General features: G+C 33.8%; 1 protein-coding gene across 1 annotated transcript in view; it reads left to right on the top strand.

Moving 5' to 3' along the window:
• Positions 1–22,959, top strand: part of LOC135137839 (5-hydroxytryptamine receptor 7-like) — a 64,251-nt gene extending 41,292 nt beyond the window's left edge. The window contains 4 exon segments of the mRNA XM_064067591.1: positions 9,558–9,741; positions 11,137–11,252; positions 20,932–21,424; positions 21,426–22,959. Coding sequence (XP_063923661.1) covers positions 9,558–9,741; positions 11,137–11,252; positions 20,932–21,424; positions 21,426–21,575 — 943 coding nt within the window. The 3' untranslated portion in view covers positions 21,576–22,959.
• Positions 22,960–23,190: the final 231 nt, after the last annotated feature.

Raw genomic sequence — 23,190 nt, 5'->3', positions numbered from 1 at the left:
CTTAGAACTTTACGGGTTTATGGAATCAGGTGACATTTTTCCGACACCACTGTCCGCATTTCCTGCTCCTAAAAATTGTGGTAATAATTAGATATCATTTTCCACCGATATCAAACCGGGAATCATAAATCCACTGCATCCGTACTACATAACATATTAATTTTTGAAAATTTTGGATGTTCTTTTTGTATTTATTATAACAGATGTCATTACGGCGATTTCAGAGCTGTAACTAGCGGAAGATGATCTATAATTTGACACCAATTTTCAGTCGATTGAACCGATTTTAACCATTTTTTTGGAAAATTTTTGAAAATTTTTAATCCACTTTTCGTGTTTATTGGAACAGATATCGTGACGGCGATTTCACATTGGTATCTACCGGAAATTATCTACAATTTGACACCAATTTTCGATCAATGGAAGTAATTTTTTTGGAATATTTTTGAAAATTTTGAATTCACTTTTCGTGTTCATTGGAACAGATATTCTGACGGCGATTTCAGATTTGTAAGTGGCGGAAGGTTATCAATAATTTGATAGCAATTTTCAGTCGATTGAACCAATTTTAAACACTTTTTTGGAAAATTTTTGAAAATTTTGAATTCAGTTTTCGTATTTATTGAAAGAGATATCGTGACGGTGAGTTGACATTTGTTTTTAGCGGAAGATGATCTACAATTTGACACCAATTTTCAATATTGAACCAATTTTAAACACTTTTTTGGAAAATTTTGTTGAAAATTTTAATTAAATTCAGTTCTCGTATTTATTGGAAGAGATATCGTGACGGTGAGTTGAGATTTGTTTCTAGCGGAAGACGATCTATAATTTGACACCAATTTTCGGTTGATTGAACGAATTTTAACCATTTTTTTGGCAAATTTTTGAAAATTTCTTATTCGCTTTTCGTGTTGATTGGAACAGATAAGGTGACGAGGATTTCAGATTTGTAAATGGCGGAAGGTTGTCTATTATTGGACACGAATTTTCGGCTGATTGAACTAATTTTAATCATTTTTTAGGAACATTTCTAAAAATTTTGAATTCACTGTTCGTGTTCATTGGAACAGATACCGTGACGTCGAGTTCAGATTTGTAACTAGCCGAAGATTATCTATAATCTGACACCAATTTTCCGTCGATTGGACCCATTTTAACCATTTTTGCGGAAAGTTTTTGAAAATTTTAATCCACTTTTCGTGTTTATTGGAACAGATATCGTGACGGCAATTTCGGATTTGTTACTGCCGGAACGTTATTTATAATTTGACACTAATTTTCGGTCGATTGAACCGATTGTAAAAATTTTTTTGGCAAATTTTGGAAAATTTGGAATTCACTCTTCGTGTTGATTGGAACAGATATCGTGACGGCGATTTCAGTTTGGTAAATAGCGGAAGATTATTTACAATTTGACACCAATTTTCGGTCGATTGAAAGAATTTTAACCATTTTTTGGAAGGTTTTTGAAAATTTTGATTTCACTTTTCGTGCTCATTGGAACAGATATCCTGACGGCGATTTTAGATTTGTAAATGGCGCAAGGTTATCAACAATTTGATACCAATTTTCAGTCGATTGAGCCAATTTTGAACACTTTTTTTGAAGATTTTTGAAAATTTTGAATTTATTGGAAGAGATATCGTGACGGTGAGTTGAAATTTGTTTTTAGCGGAAGACGATCTACAATTTGACACCAATTTTCGGTTGATTGAACCAGTTTTAACCATTTTTTTGGAAAATTTTTGAAAATTTTGAATTCCCTTTTCGTGTTGATTGTAACAGATATCGTGACGGCGATTTCAGATTGGTAACTGGCGGAAGATTATTTACAGTTTGACACCAATTTTCGGTCGATTGAAAGAATTTTAACCATTTTTTTGGAAAATTTTTGAAAATTTTGATTTCACTTTTCGTGTTTATTAGAACAGATATCGAGACGGCAATTTCAGATTTGTTACTGGCGGAAGGTTATCAACAATTTGATACCAATTTTCAGTCGATTGAACCAATTTTAAACACTTTTTTGGTAGATTTTTGAAAATTTTGAATTCAGTTTTCGTATTTATTGGAAGAGATATCGTGACGGTGAGTTGAGATTTGTTTCTAGCGGAAGATTATTTACAGTTTGACACCAATTTTCGGTCGACTGAAAGAATTTTAACCATTTTTTTGGAAAATTTTTGAATTTTGATTTCACTTTTCGTGTTTATTAGAATATATATCGAGACGGCAATTTCAGATTTGTTACTGGCGGAAGGTTATCAACAATTTGATACCAATTTTCAGTCGATTGAACCAATTTTAAACACTTTTTTGGTAGATTTTTGAAAATTTTGAATTCAGTTTTCGTATTTATTGGAAGAGATATCGTGACGGTGAGTTGAGATTTGTTTCTAGCGGAAGACGATCTACAATTTGACACCAATTTTCGGTTGATTGAACCAGTTTTAACCATTTTTTTGGAAAATTTTTGAAAATTTTGAATTCACTTTTCGTGTTGATTGTAACAGATATCGTGACGGCGATTTCAGATTGGTAACTGGCGGAAGATTATTTACAGTTTGACACCAATTTTCGGTCGAAAATTTTTGAAAATTTTGAATTCAGTTTTCGTATTTATTGGAAGAGATATCGTGACGGTGAGTTGAGATTTGTTTCTAGCGGAAGACGATCTACAATTTGACACCAATTTTCGGTTCATTGAACCAATTTTAACCATTTTTTTTTGGAAAATTAAAACTTAGAAACGCCAAAAATTGAAAATTTGAAAAATGGAAAAATTGAAGAATCAAAAAAAATCGTAAAACTGAAATATCACAAAATCGAGAAAGCGAAAAACAAAAGTAAATGAAAAATTGCAAATTTAAGAAAAAGAAATTGAAGAGTTGAGAAACTGAACAATCGAAAAATCGAAATATGGAAAAGTTGAGAATTCAACTAATAGGGAAATCAAAAATTGAAAAATACCAAAGTTGAAATATCAAAAAATTTCTAAGTCGATAAATCCAAAAATGGAAAAATTGAAAAATCCAAAAACTGAAAAAAGATCAAAAAATTGAGAAATCGAGAAATCGAAAAATCGAAAGTCGAAAATTTAAAAATTCAAAAAATTGAAAAATTGAAAAATCGAAAAATCAATTAATCGAGAAATCAAAAAATCTAAAATTGAAGTTTCCTAAAAATTAAAATATCAAAAAATTCAAGCATCGAAATAATGAAAAATCCCGAAACTGAAACATCAAAAAATTGAGGAATTGAAAAATCGAGAAAACGGAAAGTCGAAATATCAATAAGTTGAAATCGAAAAATCTAAAAATTTTAAATATCAAAAAATGAGTAATCCAAAAACCTGGAATATCGAAAAATTGAAGAACTGAATTACTGAAAAAACGAAAAACCGAGAAACTGGAATACAGGAATTGAAAAATTCAGAAATCTCAAAATATCGAAGAATTGAAGAATTGGGACACTGAACAATCGAAAAATCGAAAAATGGAAAAGTCGACAATTCAAGAAATATGGAAATGAAACTGAAGAATCGAAATACTGAAAAAAACTATAGTTGAAATTCGAAAAGTTAAAAATCGAGAAATCGAAAAATCGAAAGTCGAAAATTTAAAAATTCGAAAAATTGAAAAATACAAAAAAATCGAAAAATCAATTAATCGAGAAATCGAAAAATTTAAAAACATTTAAGAATCCTAAAAATTAAAATATTGAAAAATTAAAGAATCAAAATAGTGAAAAACTAGGAAATCGAAACATCAAAAAATCCAAAAATCGAAAAGTTGAAGCATCGACATATTGAAAAATCCCAAAACTGAACTATCAAAAAATTGATAAAGTGATAAATCGAAAAATGTAAAAATCCCAAAACTGAAGCATCAAAAAATTGAGTAATTGAAAAATCGACAAAACGGAAAATCGAAAAATTGAAAAATTGAATTACTGAAAAAAAGAAAAATCGAGAAACTGAAACACTGGATAGTCGAGAAATCGAAATATGACAAAATCAGAAAATCGAAAAGTCGAAAACTTGAACAATCGAAATATTGAAAAATACCAAAACCAAAAAAACAACGAAATTTGTATTTATAAATAGATAAATCAACAAATGGAAACATTGAAAAATCCCAAAACAGAAAAAACATCGACAAATTGAGAAATCGAAAATTTGAAAGATTATCTACAATCTGACACCAAATTTCCGTTGATTGAACCAGTTTTAACCATTTTTTTGGAAAATTTTTGAAAATTTTGAATTCTCTTTTCGTGTTGAATAGAACAGAAATGGTGACGGCGATTTCAACTTTATAACTGGGGATGATTATCGACAATTTGACAACAATTTTCGGTCGATGGTACCAACTTTACTCATTTTTTTGGAAAAGTTCTGAAAATTTTGAATTCACTTTTGGTGTTTATTGGAACAGATAGCGTGACGGCGATTTCAGATTTGTAACTAGCGGAACATTATCTACAATTTGACAATTTTGAAATACCATCGAAATCGAAACTTTAAAAAACCAAAAACTCGAAAAATTTAAGCATCGAGATATTGAAAAAGTCCAAAACTGAAATATCAAAAAATTGATAAAGTGATAAATCGAAAAATGTAAAAATCCCAAAACAGAAACTTCGAAAAATTGAGAAATTGAAAAATCGAGAAAACGGACAGTTGAAATATCGAAAAAACGAAGATTTTAAAAATCAGGAAAAAAAAATCAAAACCTAAGAAGTCGAGAAATTGAAGAATTGAATAGCTAAAAAATCGCAAAACCGAGAAATAGAAACATCGGAAAATCGAGAAATGGAAAAAATCAAAAAATCAAATAATCAGCAAGTAGAAAAATCGAGAAATCGAACAGCCGAAACATCGAAAAATCTATTAATCTAGAAATCGATAAATCGAAAACTTAGAAACGCCAAAAATTGAAAATTTGAAAAATGGAAAAATTTTAAAATCGAAAAATTGAAGAATCAAAAAAAAATCGTAAAACTGAAATATCGCAAAATCTAGAAAGCGAAAAACCAAAAAAATGAGAAATCACAAATTTAAGAAAAAGAAATTGAAAACTTGAGAAATCTCAAAATATCGAAGAGTTGAAGAATTGAGAAACTGAACAATCGAAAAATCGAAATATGGAAAAGTCGAGAATTGAAGAAATAGGCAAATGAAATTGAAGAATCGAAATATTGAAAAATACCAAAGTTGAAAAAAGATCAAAAAATTGAGAAATCGAAAAGTTGAAAAATCAAGAAATCGAAAAATCGAAAGTCGAAAATTTAAAAATTCGAAAAATTGAAAAATAGAAAAGTCGAAAAATCAATTAATAGAGAAATCGAAAAATCTAAAATTTAAGAATCCTAAAAAATAGTGAAAAATTAGGAAATCGAAACATCGAAAAATCCAAAAATCGAAAAGTTCAAGCATCGAAATATTGAAAAATCCCAAAATTGAAATATCAAAAAAGTGATAAAGTGATAATTCAAAAAATGTAAAAATCCCAAAACTGAAACATCAAAAAAGTGAGGAATTGAAAAATCGAGAAAACGGATAGTCGACATTTCGATAAGTTGAAATCGAAATCGAAAAATCAAAAAATTTTAAATATCAAAAAATTGGAAATTCAAAAACCTGGAAAATCGAAAAGCTGAAGAATTGAATTACTGAAAAAACGAAAAATCGAGAAACTGTAACACTGGATAGTCGAGAAATCGAGAGACACAAAATCAAAAAATCGAAAAGTCGAAAAATTGAACAATCGAAATATTGAAAAATACCAAAACCAAAAAAAACAACGAAATATGTATTTATAAATCGATAAGTCAAAAAATGGAAAAATTGAAAAATCCCAAACCTGAAAAAACATCGACAAATTGAGAAATCGAAAATTTGAAAAATTATCTACAATTTGACACCAATTTTCGATCGATTAAACCAATTTTAACCACTTTTTTGGAAAATTTTTGAAAATTTTGAATTCACTTTTCGTGTTTATTAGAACAGAAATCGTGACGGCCATTTCACATTAGTAACTACTAGAAGATTATCTACAATTTCACACGAATTTTCGGTCGACTGAATCAATTTTAACCATTTTTTTGAAAATTTTTAAAAATTTTGAATGAACTTTTCGTGTTTAGGGGAGGAACAGATATCGTGACGGCGATTTCAGATTTGTAACTATCGGAACAATTTGACACAAATTTTGAAATACCATCGAAATCTAAACGTCAAAAAACCGAAAAATCGAAAAATAGAAAAATTCAAGCATCGCGATATTGAAAAATCCCAAAAGTGAAATATCAAAAAATTGATAGTGATAAATCTAAAAATGTAAAAATCCCAAAACAGAAACTTCGAAAAGTTGAGAAATTGAAAAATCGAAAAAACGGAAAGTCGAAATGTCGATAAGTAGAAATATCGAAAAATTGAAAATTTAAAAAATCAGGAAAAAAAATCAAAACCTAAAAAGTCGAGAAATTGAAGAATTAAATAACTAAAAAATCGCAAAACCGAAAAATCGAAACAACGGAAAGTCAAGAAATCGCGAAAGGGCAAAAATCAAAAAATCAAATAATCAGCAAGTAGAAAAATCGAGAAATCGAGGAACCGAAACATCGAAAAATCTATTAATCTATAAATCGATAAATTGAAAACTTAGAAACGCCAAAAATTGAAAATTTTAAAAATGGAAAAATTTTAAAATCGAAAAAGTGAATAATCAAAAAAAATCGTAAAACTGAAATATCGCCAAATCGAAAAAGCGAAAAACAAAAAAATGAGAAATTGCAAATTTAAGAAAAAGAAATTGAAAAATTGATTACTCTCAAAATATCGAAGAATTGAAGAATTGAGAAACTGAACAATCGAAAAATCGAAATATGGAAAAGTCGGGAATTCAAGAAATAGGGAAATGAAATTGAAGAATCGAAATATTGAAAAATACCAAAGTTGAAAAAAGATCAAAAAATTGATAAATCGAAAAGTTGAAAAATCGAGAAATCGAAAAATCGAAAATTTAAAAATTCGAAAAATTGAAAAATAGAAAAGTCGAAAAATCAATTAATCGAGAAATCGAAAAATCTAAAATTTAAGAATCCTAAAAATTAAAATATCGAAAAATTATCAAAATACCAAAATAGTGAAAAATTAGGAAATCGAAATATCAAAAAATCCAAAAATCGAAAAGTTCAAGCATCGAAATATTGAAAAATCCCAAATTGAAATATCAAAAAAGTGATGAAGTGATAATTCAAAAAATGTAAAAATCCCAAAACTGAAACATCAAAAAATTGAGGAATTGAAAAATCGAGAAAACGGATAGTCGAAATATCGGTAAGTTGAATCGAAATCGACAAATTTAAAAATTTTAAATATCAAAAAATTGGAAATTCAAAAACCTGCAAAATCGAAAACCTGAAGAATTGAATTACTGAAAAAACAAAAAATCGAGAAACTGTAGCGCTGGATAGTCGAAAAATCGAGATACGACAAAATCAAAAAATCGAAAAGTCGAAAAATTGAGAAATCGAACTATTGAAAAATACCAAAATCAAAAAAAAAACAACGAAATATGTATTTATAATCTATAAATCAAAACATGGAAAAATTGAAAAATTCTGAAACTGAATAAACATCGACAAATTTAGAAATCGAAAATTTGAGAGATTGTCTATAATCTGACAACAAATTTCCGTTGATTGAAACAGTTTTGATCATTTTTTGGAAAATTTTCGAAAACTTTTCGTGTTTAATAGAACAGAAATCGTGACGGCGATTTCACATTAGTAACTACTAGAATATTATAAACAATTTCACACGAATTTTCGGTCGATTGGACCAATTTTAACCATTTTTTGTAAAATTTTTGAAAATTTTAAATTCATTTTTCGTGTTTATTGGAACAAATATCGACACGGCGATTTCAGATTTCTGATTAGCAGAATATTACCTACAATTTGACACCAACTTTTGGTGGATTGAACCAATTTTAACCATATTTTTGGAAAATTTTTGAAAATTTTGAATTCACTTTTCGTGGCTATTGGAACAGATATCGTGACAGCGATTTCAGATTTGTAACTAGCGGAACACTATCTACAATTTGACACAAATTTTGAAATACCATCGAATTCGAAACATCAAAAAATCGAAAAATTCAAGCATCTAGATATTGAAAAATCCCAAAACTGAATTATCAAAAAATTGATAAAGCGATAAATCGAAAAATGTAAAAAATCCCAAAACTGAAACAACAAAAAATTGATGAATTAAAAAATCAACGAAACGGAAAAAGTCAAAATATCGATAAGTAGAAATCGAAATCGAAAAATCGAAAAATTTTAAATATCAATAAATTGGAAAATCAAAAACCTGGAAAATCGAAAAATTGAAGAATTGAATTACTGAAAAAAAACGAAAAATCGCGAAACTGAAACACTGGATAGTCGATAAATGATATGACAAAATCAAAAAATTGAAAAGTCGAAAAATTCAACAATCGAATATTGAAAAATACCAAAACCAAAAAAACAACGAAGTATGTATTTATAAATCGATAAATAAAAAAATGGAAAAATTGAAAAATCCCAAAACTGAAAAAACATGGACAATTGACACCAAATTTCCGTAAATTCAACCAGTTTTAACCATTTTTTTGGAAAATTTTTGAAAATTTTGAATGTACCTTTCGTGTTTATTGGAACTGATATATTGACGGCGATTTCAGATTTGTAACTGGCGCAAGATTTTCCACAAATTGACACCAATTTTCAGTCAATTGAACCAATTTTAACCATTTTTTTGGAAAATTTTTGAAAATTTTGAATTCACTTTTATGTTTATTGGAACAGATATCGTGACGGCGATTTCGGATTTGTAATTAGCGGAAGATTATCTACAATTTGACGCCAATTTTCGGTAGATTGAAGCAATTTTAACCACTGAAACAAAAAATAACTGAAAACTGAAAGTTTCCCTACTTAAATATTATTTATCATGCGAAAATACATAATAATTCCTGCGTAAACAAGATGATAACAATATCGCTTTATTTACAATCCAAAGAATAAAAAGTAAGGATGTTCCACAAAGGTTTTCCAATAATCTTTTCCTCATTCATTTTCGTTTCATAGCTATAAGCTACCTAAGGAACATCGTTTAACAGTCTCTTTTTGCATTAATTCAGTCCAGAAACAGCTTTAATTTTTTCGTATTTTAAACGGTCTTTGTTGCCAATTTATCCAAGAAGCTAAAAAAATTATTATGGAATCCACTTTACTCCGACTTACCACAGCTCCATTTTCCACCAAAATCAGAAATAGCAAACCCAGTCCTCCAAGACACCACCCCGCCTCCACGTATTTTTATCCGCTCGTAAATCCTAATAATAGGTGAAGAGAGAACCACTTTAGTATCAAAACAATACTCGAGCGGCGATTTTATAACCCCTAATCCTCCTAAAAGCGTTTCAACAGCGACAGAATGCTTATTGTTGGCTGAATAAACATAATTAATGAGCACCCAATTACATTTCTATTTCCAGGTACGAGCCGGGTAGGCACAACGAGAAAATCTGCAGATACAACAAAAATACCGGTTATGTGATTTTCTCCGCAATGGGTTCCTTTTTCATCCCGATGATGGTGATGCTGTACGTTTACGTACGGATATCCTGCGTGGTGATGCGGCGGCACGACAAACCCCCCTACATCGACACTTTCTCCAGGGTGAGTACTAGAAGAGACGTGTCAACGAAAATAAAAAAAGTAATTTAAAACATCTGCAGCACGTCGCGACGCAGCGCCGGGATTATTTTTTGTTTTATAATGTATCTGTCGCGAAAAAATTGTTTAGTCGCTTTTAGCACCAACGTATCAAAGAACTACGTTTTGAATAAGATAGCCAAAGAATGATTTTTTTTTAGTTCATCGTCCGCGGCCACAATGGCCCGATAAAGTGCGAAGATTATTTTACATCCCTAAATGCGTCATAAAGTGCGAGATTTATGATCTTTTTTTATTATGCACTATTTTTAATATCCGTCGTGGGCGGTTTCACGGACGCGCAGTGGGATTTTGCTTATCATTTGGGATACTAATTTAATTTGAGAGAAAAGAGGCAGCTTTAATGCCCATTACGATTCCATTTAAAAGTTTCCAGCGGCCAGGATGAAATTGATTTTGTCGACTAAATAGCACATCTGTCACCGAAACTAACCGCAAAAAATTAACAGGGTGGCTGGGATATAATAAATCGCTCATTTCTGGCTGTCCGCGCCATGCGAAAGTAATTAAAAAAGTGTCACAATTTAATTTGGCGGATTTGCTAGCTCTTCATTTCAGCGTCGTCGGCTAAAATGGAATATGGAATAAACACCACTTTGTACATTACGGTTTCATATTTCACGGGAAGTGTGCCAACAGTCGGCAACAAGTACATTTAGCAATTTTTCCAGAAGCGAACACACCGGACATTGTCATAGGCGGACGCGAACACCAAAATCAATAAATCGAAAATTATGAAAACAAGTCGTCAAGGGGCACTAAATTACACGATATTTACTCCTCTCGTTCTTACAAATTAACCACTAGACTTCAATTTTCATATAATTTCCGCAACGTCCTTGTTTATTTCCTTCTAACAATATTCTTGTAATAATCGCCTATTTATAGCCCCAAAACATCAATAATCAGATTTAGTCGAACTTTAACATCCTCAAAAAAGATCTATTTTTAGCCTCGTGTAATTAACCCCTCCGAGTTAATTACACAGCAAATGCATTAATTAATCTAAGCTACGCCTCCACAGCCCCGAATTATTATAAATGAAGTTATTTTATATTTATGAAAACCATTAACAAAACCTCGAACGCATGATGTTATTATCGTGCCCCGCAAACAGGACTTTATTGAATTGCGTATCGTAGCCGGCTAATATTGCCACAGAAATATCTTTTACGATGCTCGTGTGCCGTCCAGGATTGGACCGCAGGTCACAGGGACATTACTAACAGTATTAATAAGCGATATAAAGTTTACATCCTTCGGAAGACGGTCGACCCTCCGCAAAATTTAATTATGTATTTTAGATTGACTCGCTTGATGTGAAAAGTTTTTTTACAGAAAAGTCAGAAGCTCGTCATCAGCGTGAAAGAAGAGTCGGATATAGATCGAGTGTCGTCGGAGTGCGAAGAACAGAACATTCGATGTTCCAGGTACTTTCGACAAATAAGTGCATGGTAAATGTTTTTTAGTTTCTTTTTAGAGTTAGGAGTAGTTTTAGGAGCTAGATGAGTGTGTAGTGGTTGTATTATTTCGATTTGAATTTATTTCATTCTAACTTGTCAAAATGGTGGATGCGCCGGGTTCACTTACTTAAAAAAGTTTGAGTTGGTACGCCCGTTTCGAGTTATTTTGAGGTTAAAGTTAACATTTACACAGCAGTTGTATTTGATCGCATGGTATAATTATTACGTTAAACAAACAGTGAATTCATCAACTGGCAAAATAAATCTAAAACGTAGGTCTTTATGTTAACACTGCGTTATTAGGTTCAACAATCTGAAAGCAATAATAAAGCAATCTATTCTCGCCCTATTTTCCTCCCTCTCTTTCAGTATTTCATTTTTGACAGAAGGCAAATTTATGACTCTAGCATGTTTTAATATAAAGTGCGAGAACAATATTAATGAAAAAACAAAATGTCATAAATCTTCGAAAATCATCGAACAATACATCTCCAAGAACAATTGAATTTCGGGGTAGTGCTGAAAACTGACTATTAATGAATAATGAGCGTTCACACTATAAAGTCCAGTAAATAATTAAACTTCTTAGGAGTTTTTTGTATCAAATAAATTCATTTAAAAGCGCTGTTAATGATCACTCAAACTAAGTAAATGAGATTATTTTCCATTTTCAGCGCAATTAAAAGAGATTTATTTTTTCTCAAAACAGCATTAGGAGATTACGTTGTAAATCTTGAAAAACATCTCCAGTAAAAGTAATTAAAATTTTAGTTGGAAGGGATTATTGTTCGTCAGATATGACTAACCACGATGTGTCAAAATTAAAATTAGCGTCATTACAACTGCAATAAATAATTTAGATAATTTTCTGTTTTACTAATTTCATAAAATAAATTTGCTTGTGTAAATCCATCACAACACTAATTAACGAATTTCGTGTTGTTCGTTTTCTCAAAATGTTGTTATTAAGCGTAGGGGTTTCTATTTCCGCATTAATTAAAACGTGCTTTATACATTTAATTTTCCTGTTTTTTACTTCCGGGTTCTTAATTTTTTTGTTTTTTCTTTTTGGATAATTAAAAACTCCCACAATTGCTTATTAATATTCGTGTAAAATTAAAAAAAAAAAGATTTATGACATCATAACCCCCAAAAAAAAACAAGTGTTCAGAGTAGTCTAAAGTATAACGAGAACCTACATCAACAATTAAGTTTTAAATAGCATGAATATATTTTAAGTGATCTAGTCAGATTTACTCGGTTTAGTTCTCTTGAATTATTACTAGCAGACGTTTATTTTTGTCATTGTTATCAAATCGTTTATCAAATAATCTAAAACCTGATAAAAGTGGCTACTGTGGAAAGAGAATTAAGATAATTCGAATTATATTCGCATCATTTACACATACACAAGAGATAACTTACGATTATGACGACATAGCTTACTCGGAACCCCCTTTTTTTTCTTATAATAATACATTTGATTTATGAACATTACCATATGATCCAAAAAAAAACGTTATGCAGTAGGGCGTGCAATTTATTTTTAAAATTTAATAACAATGTTGGCAGCACGAATGTGTTAACTGTCAAATAAAAAAAGGTAAAGCCATCATTATTATTTTAAAAATATATTGCACGGCCTACTAGAGAAGTGTTTTGTTCGATAGAATGGTATATATGAAACAATAAAATAACAAAGATGGTTATAATGTAAAACACAAAAATATATAGTTTTCAGTAAATTTATATTTTTTTGACATTTTCTTTGGCCAGAAATATCAAACTGATCAAACCATCGAAAAGTAAAAATGACGAAAGTCTGACTTTTATATAAAATACAAGTTAAAAGTTAACAAAAAGCATATAATTTTCACTAAATATATGTAATTTCGATCGACACGAAACTTATTTTTAAAATAACGATGTTGGTACTACAGTTATTTGACGTTTTATTTGACATGCATTTGACCGTAAATGTCAAATAGACCTCTTGCACGATTAAGATAGCCACCGATTCAGTAGTACCAACCAACGGAAAAAAATGTAATGTCAACTAGAGCAGAAATTTCAAAAATCACACAAAATTACATTCTATTTGAAAAAAAAAGTTGATATTGTTTTCGGAAAAATAAAGGTCATCTATTGGAGAATTTTTTGTTTTTTCCGATTATTACAACATCTAGACAAATAAAACAAACAATTTTTTATCAACAGTTTTTTTATAGGAAAACAATTCTCATATTTCAAAATCAGTTCAGCCATTTTTAAAAATGGAGGATTGCAATTTGCACAATATTTTTAGTCACCTTTGCTTTAAAGTACGAGTAACAAACCAAACAATTATGTATACAGGGTGATTAAATTTGCAAATTATCAACTTTCTCGTGTTTTTCATATTGAGCACCTCTATTCCCTTAAAGGGTACGTCATTTACCAAATTGGTCTTGTCATCTACTTTCTTAGAGGGTGATATTTGCCACAATCAGTCTAATGTTAGCGAGTACTTAACCCCGCCCACCCACCCTGTATTATCTTAGAAAATATCTCATTTGCCAAAATGTCTTACCTTAGCAAGCACTAGCCCCGCCCACCCACCCACGCTCTTCTCATTCCAAGGACTAATTTTATTTTTGTTCAGTGTGAGAACTACTTTCTATCAGATCAGATAAAATGAATCACTGAAAAGGATGCGGGGTGGGTGGGCGGGGTTAATTATATATTCTTCTGTCGAATGGGAGTGGGGCTGTTAAACAAGAAAAAAATGACTAACCGTATTTTTTTGTTATACTACCTACTTCAAGATTTATGTCTTACTTTAGAAAAAAATGAGAAAACGGGTGGGTGGGCGGGGCTAAGTTTAACTTTTTCTTGCAGAGCCTTTTATAAGCAGGCAATAGCCCCGCCCACCTGTCCTTTATTTTTTAAAGGGTGTCATTTGCCAAAATCAGTATTACCTTAGCAAGTACTAACCCCACCCACCCACCCTTTATTTCCTTGGGAGATATCATTTTCAAAAATCAGTTTTATAGTAGCAAATGCTAACCCCGCCCACCCACCCACGTTATTCTCATACCAAGAACTAATTTTATTTTTGTTCAGTATGGGATCCACTTCATATCAAACCAGATAAAATGAATCACTAAAAAGAAGGCGGGGTGGGTGGGTGGGGTTAATTATATATTCTTCCGTAGAATGGGAATGGGGCTGTTAAACCAGAAAAAAATGGCTAACTGTAATTTTTTGTTAAAAGAAAAATTAAAACGGGTGGGCGGGCGGGGCTAAGTTTAACTTTTTCTTGCGGAGTCATTTATAAACAGGCAATAGCCCCGCCCATGCACCCTCCTCTTCATTCTAGTGACTACTCCGAATATTGTTCACTCTTATCTTAGCAAGTACTAGCGCCGCCCACCCACCCTCTATTTTCTTAGACACTACGTTATTTGCCAAAATCAGTCTTATCTTGGCAGGTACTAAGCCCGCCCACCCACCCACGTTCTTCTAATACTAAGGACTAATTTTATTTATGTTCAATACGGGATCCACTTCCTATCAGACCAGATAAAATGAAGCACTGAAAAAGAGACAGGGTGGGTGGGGGTAATTATATATTCTTCAGTAGAATGGGAATGGCGCTGTTAAACAAGAAAAAAATTGTTAAACGTAATTTTTTCTTATACTACCTACTGCAAGATTTGTCTTATTTTAGAAGAAAAATGAGAAAACGGGTGGGAGGGCGGGGCCAAGTTTAACTTTTCTTGCCATTTTATAAGCAGGCAATGGCCCCGCCCACCCATCCTCTATTTTCTTAGGAGATATGTCATTTTCCAAAATCAGCCTTATATTAGCAAGTACTAACCCTGCCCACCTAGCTACATTCTTCTCATTCCAAGAACTAATTTTTTTTCTGTTCAGCATGGTATCCAGTTTCTATCAAACCAAATAAAATGAAGCACTGAAAAGGAGGCGGGGTGGGTGGGCGGGGTTAATTATATATTCTTCTGTAAAATGGGAGTGGGGCTATTAAACAAGACAAAAATGGCTAACCGTAATTTTTTGTTATACTACCTACTTCAAGATTTGTCTTATTTTAGAAGAAAAATGAGCAAACGGGTGGGTGGGTGGGGCTAAACTTTTCTTGCAGTGCTTTTTATAAGCAGGCAATAGCCCCGCCCACCCGTCGTCTATTTTCTTAAAGGATGTTATATGCCAAAGTCAGCCTTATATTAGCAAGTACTAACCCCGCCCACCCACCCACCTTCTTCTCATTCCAAGAACTAATTTTATTTCTGTTCAACATGGAATCCACTTTCTATCAAACCACATAAAATGAAGCACTGAAAAGGAGGCGGGGTGGGTGGGCGGGGTTAATTATATATTTTTCTGCAGAAAGGGAGTCGGGCTGTTAAACAAGTAAAGAAAGGCTAACCGTAATTTTTTGTTACACTATTTATTTTAAGATTTATTTGTTATTTTAAAAGAAAAATTAAAACGGGTGGGTGGGCGGGGCTAAGTTTAACTTTTCTTGCGGAGTCATTTATAAACAGGCAATAGCCCCGCCCATGCACCCTCCTCTTCATTCTAGTGACTACTCCGAATATTGTTCACTCTTATCTTAGCAAGTACTAGCCCCGCCCACCCACCCTCTATTTTCTTAGACAGTACGTTATTTGCCAAAATCAGTCTTATCTTGGCAGGTACTAAGCCCGCCCACCCACCCACGTTCTTCTAATACTAAGGACTAATTTTATTTATGTTCAATACGGGATCCACTTTCTATCAGACCAGATAAAATGAAGCACTGAAAAAGAGACGGGGTGGGTGGGGGTAATTATATATTCTTCAGTAGAATGGGAATGGGGCTGTTAAACAAGAAAAAAATGGTTAAACGTAATTTTTTCTTATACTACTTACTGCAAGATTTGTCTTATTTTAGAAGAAAAATGAGAAAACGGGTGGGTGGGCGGGGCTAAGTTTAACTTTTCTTGCCCTTTTATAAGCAGGCAATGGCCCCGCCCACCCGTCCTCTATTTTCTTAGGAGATATGTCATTTTCCAAAATCAGCCTTATATTAGCAAGTACTAACCCTGCCCACCTAGCTACATTCTTCTCATTCCAAGAACTAATTTTTTTTCTGTTCAGCATGGTATCCAGTTTCTATCAAACCAAATAAAATGAAGCACTGAAAAGGAGGCGGGGTGGGTGGGCGGGGTTAATTATATATTCTTCTGTAAAATGGGAGTGGGGCTATTAAACAAGACAAAAATGGCTAACCGTAATTTTTTGTTATACTACCTACTTCAAGATTTGTCTTATTTTAGAAGAAAAATGAGCAAACGGGTGGGTGGGTGGGGCTAAACTTTTCTTGCAGTGCTTTTTATAAGCAGGCAATAGCCCCGCCCACCCGTCGTCTATTTTCTTAAAGGATGTTATATGCCAAAGTCAGCCTTATATTAGCAAGTACTAACCCCGCCCACCCACCCACCTTCTTCTCATTCCAAGAACTAATTTTATTTCTGTTCAACATGGAATCCACTTTCTATCAAACCACATAAAATGAAGCACTGAAAAGGAGGCGGGGTGGGTGGGCGGGGTTAATTATATATTTTTCTGCAGAAAGGGAGTCGGGCTGTTAAACAAGCAAAGAAAGGCTAACCGTAATTTTTTGTTACACTATTTATTTTAAGATTTATTTGTTATTTTAAAAGAAAAATTAAAACGGGGTGGGTGGGCGGGGCTAAGTTTAACTTTTCTTGCGGAGTCATTTATAAACAGGCAATAGCCCCGCCCATGCACCCTCCTCTTCATTCTAGTGACTACTCCGAATATTGTTCAGTCTTATCTTAGCAAGAACTAGCCCCGCCCACCCACCCTCTATTTTCTTAGACAGTACGTTATTTGCCAAAATCAGTCTTATCATGACAAGTACTAAGCCGGCCCATCCACCCACGCTCTTCTCATTCCAAGGATTAATTCTATTTCTGTCAGTGTGAGAACCACTTTCTATCAGATCAGATAAAATGAATCACTGAAAAGGAGGCAGGGTGGGTGGGCGGGGTTAATTATATATTTTTCTGTAGAGTCGGTGTGGGGCTGTTAAACAAGAAAAAAATGGTTAAACGTATTTTTTTCTTATACTATCTACTTCAAGATTTGTCTTATTTTAGAAGAAAAATGAGAAAACGGGTGAGTGGGCGGGGCTAAGTTTAATTTTTTTGCCCTTTTATAAGCAGGCAATAGCCCCGCCCACCCGTCCTCTATTTTCTTAGGAGATATGTCATTTTCCAAAAGCAGCCTTATATTAGCAAGTACTAACCCTGCCCACCTAGCTACATTCTTTTCATTCCAAGAACTAATTTTATTTCTGTTCAGCATGGTATCCAGTTTCTATCAAACCAAATAAAATGAAGCAATGAAAAGGAGGCGGGGTGGGTGGGCGGGGTTAATTATATATTTTTCTCTAGAAAGGGAGTGGGGCTGTTAAACAAGAAAAAAAAGGCTAACCGTAATTTTTTTGTTACACTATTTATTTTAAGATTTTGTCTTATGTTAAAAGAAAAATTAAAACGGGTGGGTGGGCGGGGCTAAGTTTAACTTTTTCTTGCGGAGTCATTTATAAACAGACAATAGCCCCGCCCATCCACCCTCCTCTTCATTTTAGTGCCTACTCCGAATATTGTTCAGTCTTACCTTAGCAAGCACTAGCCCCGCCCACCCACCCCACGCTCTACCCATTCCAAGGACTAATTTTATTTATGTTCAATACGGGATCCACTTTCTATCAGACCAGATAAAATGAAGCTCTGAAAAGGAGACGGGGTGAGTGGACGGGGTTAATTATATATTCTTCTGTAGAATGGGAGTGGGGCTGTTAAACAAGAAAAAAATGGCTAACCGTAATTTTTTGTTAAAAGGAAAATTAAAACGGGTGGGCGGGCGGGGCTAGGTTTAACTTTTTCTTGTAGAGTCATTTATAAACAGGCAATAGCCAGGCCATCCATCCTCCTCTTCTTCATTCTAGTGACCACTCCGAATATTGTTCAGTCTTATCTTAGCAAGTCTAGTCCCGCCCACCCACCCTCTATTTTCTTAGACACTACGTCATTTGCCAAAATCAGCTTTATCTTGGCAAGTACTAAGCCCGCCCACCCACCCACGTTCTTCTAATACTAAGGAATAATTTTATTTATGTTCAATACGGGATCCACTTTCTATCAGACCAGATAAAATGAAGCTCTGAAACGGAGACGGCGTGGGTGGGCGGGGTTAATTATATATTCTTCTGTAGAATGGGAGTGGGGCTGTTAAACAAGAAAAAAATGGTTAAATGTAATTTTTTGTTATACTACCTACTTCAAGATTTGTCTTATTTTAGAAGAAAAATGAGCAAACGGGTGGGTGGGCGGGGCTAAACTTTTCTTGCAGAGCTTTTTATAAGCAGGCAGTAGCCCCGCCCACCCGTCCTCTATTTTCTTAAAGCGTGTTATATGCCAAAATCAGCCTTATATTAGCATCCACCCTCCTCTTGATTCTAGTGAGTACTCCGAATATTGTTCAATCTTATCTCAGCAAGTACTAGCCCCACCCACCCACCCACGTTCTTCTAGTACTAAGAACTAATTTTATTTATTTTCAATACGGGATTCACTTTCTATCAGATCAGAAAAAATGAATCACTGAAAAGGAGGCGGGGTGGGTAGGCGGGGTTAATTATATGTTCTTCTGTAGAATGGAAGTAGGGCTATTAAAAAAAAAGGCTAACGGTAATTTTTGTTATACTATTTACTTTAAGATTTATTTCATATTTTAGAAGTAAAAATTAGAGAACGGGTGGGTAGGCGGGGCTAAATTTAACTTTTTCCTGCAGAGTCTTATAAGCAAGTAATAGCCCCGCCCACCCGCCCTTTATTTTCTTGGAAAATATCTCATTTTCCAAAATCAGTGTTATCTTAGCAAATATTAGGCCCGCCCACCCGCCCTTTATTTTCTTAGAGGGTATGCCATCTGCAAAATCAGTTTTATCTTAGCAAGTACTTAGGTTGAGAACAATGAATCATTTGGGCTGATTTTTCCACATTTTAAATTTGGTGCCACGAAATCCACCAATCGAATGTGGTGCTTAGTATAAAAGATTCGCTATTGCCAACTTAATTTTTAGTCATGGCAAATATTATCATGTTTCTCACTTGATTGGTACTACTAAGTCAGCGGCCATCTTAGTCGTGCAGAAGATTTATTGGTTACCAAGAAGGATGCGTTGCCAACTTAATTTTGTACCACTAAATTTCAGAAGTGTTAAACAGAATCTCCCTTAATTCAATAAAATTACGAAATGACGTCATCAAATTTTTGGAAAGGAATGAACAGATACATTTTGATTAGCGATTTACCATGTTTAGGATAACTTTAAAACCGCCGCAAGATTTCAGAGCATTTGGTTTTGCAGTTTTTAAATTAAATCGACGATTTTGATTTTTTTCCGAAAATCTGGACGTCTAGGGTAAAAAATCAAGGCAGATTCATACACCACAAGCGTAGGAATATGATATTTTATGAAATTTAAATCGACGGACGTAGACAAGAGACGACATACAGACAGATGACGGACAGATGGCAACAGGAGACCTACCTTTGCATACTCTAGGGTTATGAAACGTAGAAAAAACATGAAAGTAGCCATTTGCCTTATGAACCTTATTACAGTACTTCCTTAGCTTACGTTCCGGAGATAAATAATAATACAAAAAATACGTATTTAATGTCTTGGCTTTTTGTAAAACCAACTTTGTTAATTAAGTGTTAAAAAATTGGTCCAAAATATTAGACCAAACTTCCCTCGTCCATGAAATTTATTCAACAAAATTTTGAGGTAAGTAGGCTTTGCAGTAAAACGTCGTTGATAACATTGCAGTTATTTGACGCTTTATTTGATCGTAAATGTCAAACTGATTAACAACAAAAAACGCGTTGATGCTGCCAACATAATTTTTGAAACATTAAATTTCAAAGGTTGATAGACACTTTTTTTCTCGGTCAAATGGTATTATTTATTAGAACACAGGTCGCACCTATTAAATGTACTGGGTTTTTATGAGACCAACTTTTTACTTATGAATGGTGTTCTAATTGTTAAAAAAACACTATTATTGTCATGCAGTATATTTTTTCTAAAATGTTTATAAACTTTTGTGGCATTCTTTAAAAATTCGTATAAACCGTGAGGGCAATAGAAACACGATCAAAGGCAGCTATGGATTTTTGAAAGTTGACAGTAATCTGACCAGCAAAAAATTCTATCAAAGACAAATCTCCAAAAAGTTAAATTATATGGTTAAATAACAAAACGGCATGGAAAATAACACAAAACTACACATCCAATAAAATTTTATTATACTATAATGAGGAAATTAGAGATATAATAGAACACTTTCCACTACACACTACATGTGCAATCTGCCACAATAAAGGAAATCTTGTAAAAGAATTCAAATTTTCAAGGTTATAAAATTTTATTAGTTATATTACCGTATAATTATATCAATTAGGTTATCAATTGATCCACCTTAAATCCTCAAACAAAATGACACAATTTCAAGACAATATTTTTTATCATAGTGATATATTTATAAAAAATTTTAGTGTCTCAAGAACAAATGTAATTTTTTTCCAGCGGCCAGTCCGCCGAGCCCCTCAACCAGGCCAACCACGAGCAGCGCAAATCCGTGGGCACCCGGTCCATCCGGTCGACCTACTCCTTCAACCACGAGCCCTTGACGGCGCAGCGCTCCGCTAGCCTGTACCGGCCGCCGTCGTTCACCCCTCAGCGGTCCCGGCCCGAGTCGCTCAACTTCGACGCGACGGCCACCCTCAACTTCGAGCCCGCGACGCGCGTCTCCTCCTTCCGCCGCGAGACCAAGACGGCCCAGACGCTCAGCATCGTCATGGGCGGCTTCATCGCCTGCTGGCTGCCCTTCTTCATCTGCTACCTCCTCACGCCCTTCATCCCCAGCACCGAGGTGAACGCGCTCATCATGAACTACCTGACGTGGCTGGGCTGGTTCAACTCGGCCATCAATCCCTTCATCTACGCCTTCTACAGTCCCGATTTCAGAATAGCCTTCTGGCGGCTGACGGTCAAGCACTTCTCCAAGTCGAGGAGGGCGGATTTCGCCTTCCAGCACAAGTGAGGGCGCGATCCACCGACGTTCTATTCTAGTCACTGTGTTTTATAGCTGTTATTTATATTACCTTTGTAATTTATTCGTTACCATAGGCGCCGAGTGCGGGGGCGGCGACGGGCGCATCGTGGCTTAACAACACGTGTTGAGCCCCGTCAAGGCTAAGTCGGCGCCCCTGCTCGTTACCGTTTACAATTTCCACGAAGTGAAGCGTTTCAGACATGGGTTGCTTTCTTCGTAAGGTGAAGAGGGATCGTAAATTAACGTAGTACTTAACGATAAAAATCTGACGTTAAAAACGTCGTAATGCGGGCTAATTTATATTAATCACTCGCCGTTATGTGAGGTCATTAGAATAACACCCCGACTATTAATTTAGCCATCTCTTTTTTACAGCTCTAATAACGCGTACGACCCCCATAAAATTCACAAGGGCGATATTTCAATTTCGCCGTTTTGATTGGCAACAAAATCGCGGTCATGCCAAAAATTGAAATGCATCCACTGAAACCACTAAATCTATTTTGAAAATGTATTTTTAGATGGTTTGTCTCGAATCGATATTTCCTTTCGGGCGAAACTGATACGAGGGAAAATTTAATTCGCGGGAAGTGCACGACCAACAATGAGAGAATGTTTTGGCATAAACATACTCGGGCGTAAATTATAAGAAACTCTAATGGATATCCACCAATACGTAAAGCCTGGGAAAGAACATCTGCTGGGAGCAAAAAAGTTTCCAAACTGCTTTGAGAGAGGGTCACGTAAAAACTAATGTAGGGTGGAAGCTCGCACTTTACTGTACTTAAAAAAATACTTATTTGCTTGTAAATTTCCGGACACAACGGAAACTTGATAAATCATAACGGAAAATTTATTGGACGAAATAATATAGCAAATAATTAATAACATTTTGATTTAGAGTTGGCTTTCACTCACAAACTAATTGACCATAAATATCCTTTTTAAATAAACGCAAAGTTGCAAACATTGAAAAATACGTGCATGACGACGACAAAATATCATTATTTGAGTGTAACAAGTGTGAATCTGAAATTTCGTCGAGTGTTTTCCGTACTGAAACGAACTGGATCAAACATATCAATACTGCCAACTTATGAATGTTATTTAATCGTGAAAAGAACCAAAATAATTGCCATTAATATCCAGTTCAGGTTACGTTGGCAACGCAAACAACATATTTTGTCCGACACTCCATATTTCAATGTTTCTATTTTGTTTTGTCAGGTTGGCAACATTTTCAAATTAGGATGGCAGGCCTGACTGTCAAAGTGACATTTACGACACCAAGTCACTAGTTGCCAATACTTCAGAATTACCAACACAAAAATTTGCTGCATTAATAGTCACCGAATAGTTGCTAGTTTACGGAAAAAAAGTATATTGCGATATCAAAAAATTGTAAAATCGAAGAAGGAAAAATGAAAAATTATATTATTATATATTCTTAGAAGACATGTCATTTGCCAAAATCAGTCTTAGTTTAACAAATACTTGCCCCGCCCACCCACCCTCTATTTTCCTAGAAGATTTATCATTTGCTAAGATCAGTCTTAAGTTAGCAAATACTAGTCCCGCCCACCCGCCCTCAATTTTCTTAAACTCTATGTCATTTTCCAAAATCAGTCTTATCTGAGCAAGTACTAGCCCTGCCCACCCACCCTCTATTTCCTTAGAGTATATTTGCTAAGATAAGACTGATTTTGGCATACCCTCTAAGAATATATAAT

Source organism: Zophobas morio, unplaced genomic scaffold (assembly GCF_036711695.1).
Source record: "Zophobas morio isolate AGI-343-1 ecotype UQ-CSIRO unplaced genomic scaffold, CSIRO_AGI_Zmor_V1 ptg000004l, whole genome shotgun sequence".
Classification (NCBI taxonomy): Eukaryota; Metazoa; Arthropoda; class Insecta; order Coleoptera; family Tenebrionidae; genus Zophobas; species Zophobas morio.
This window is presented reverse-complemented; position numbering and strand designations above follow the sequence as displayed.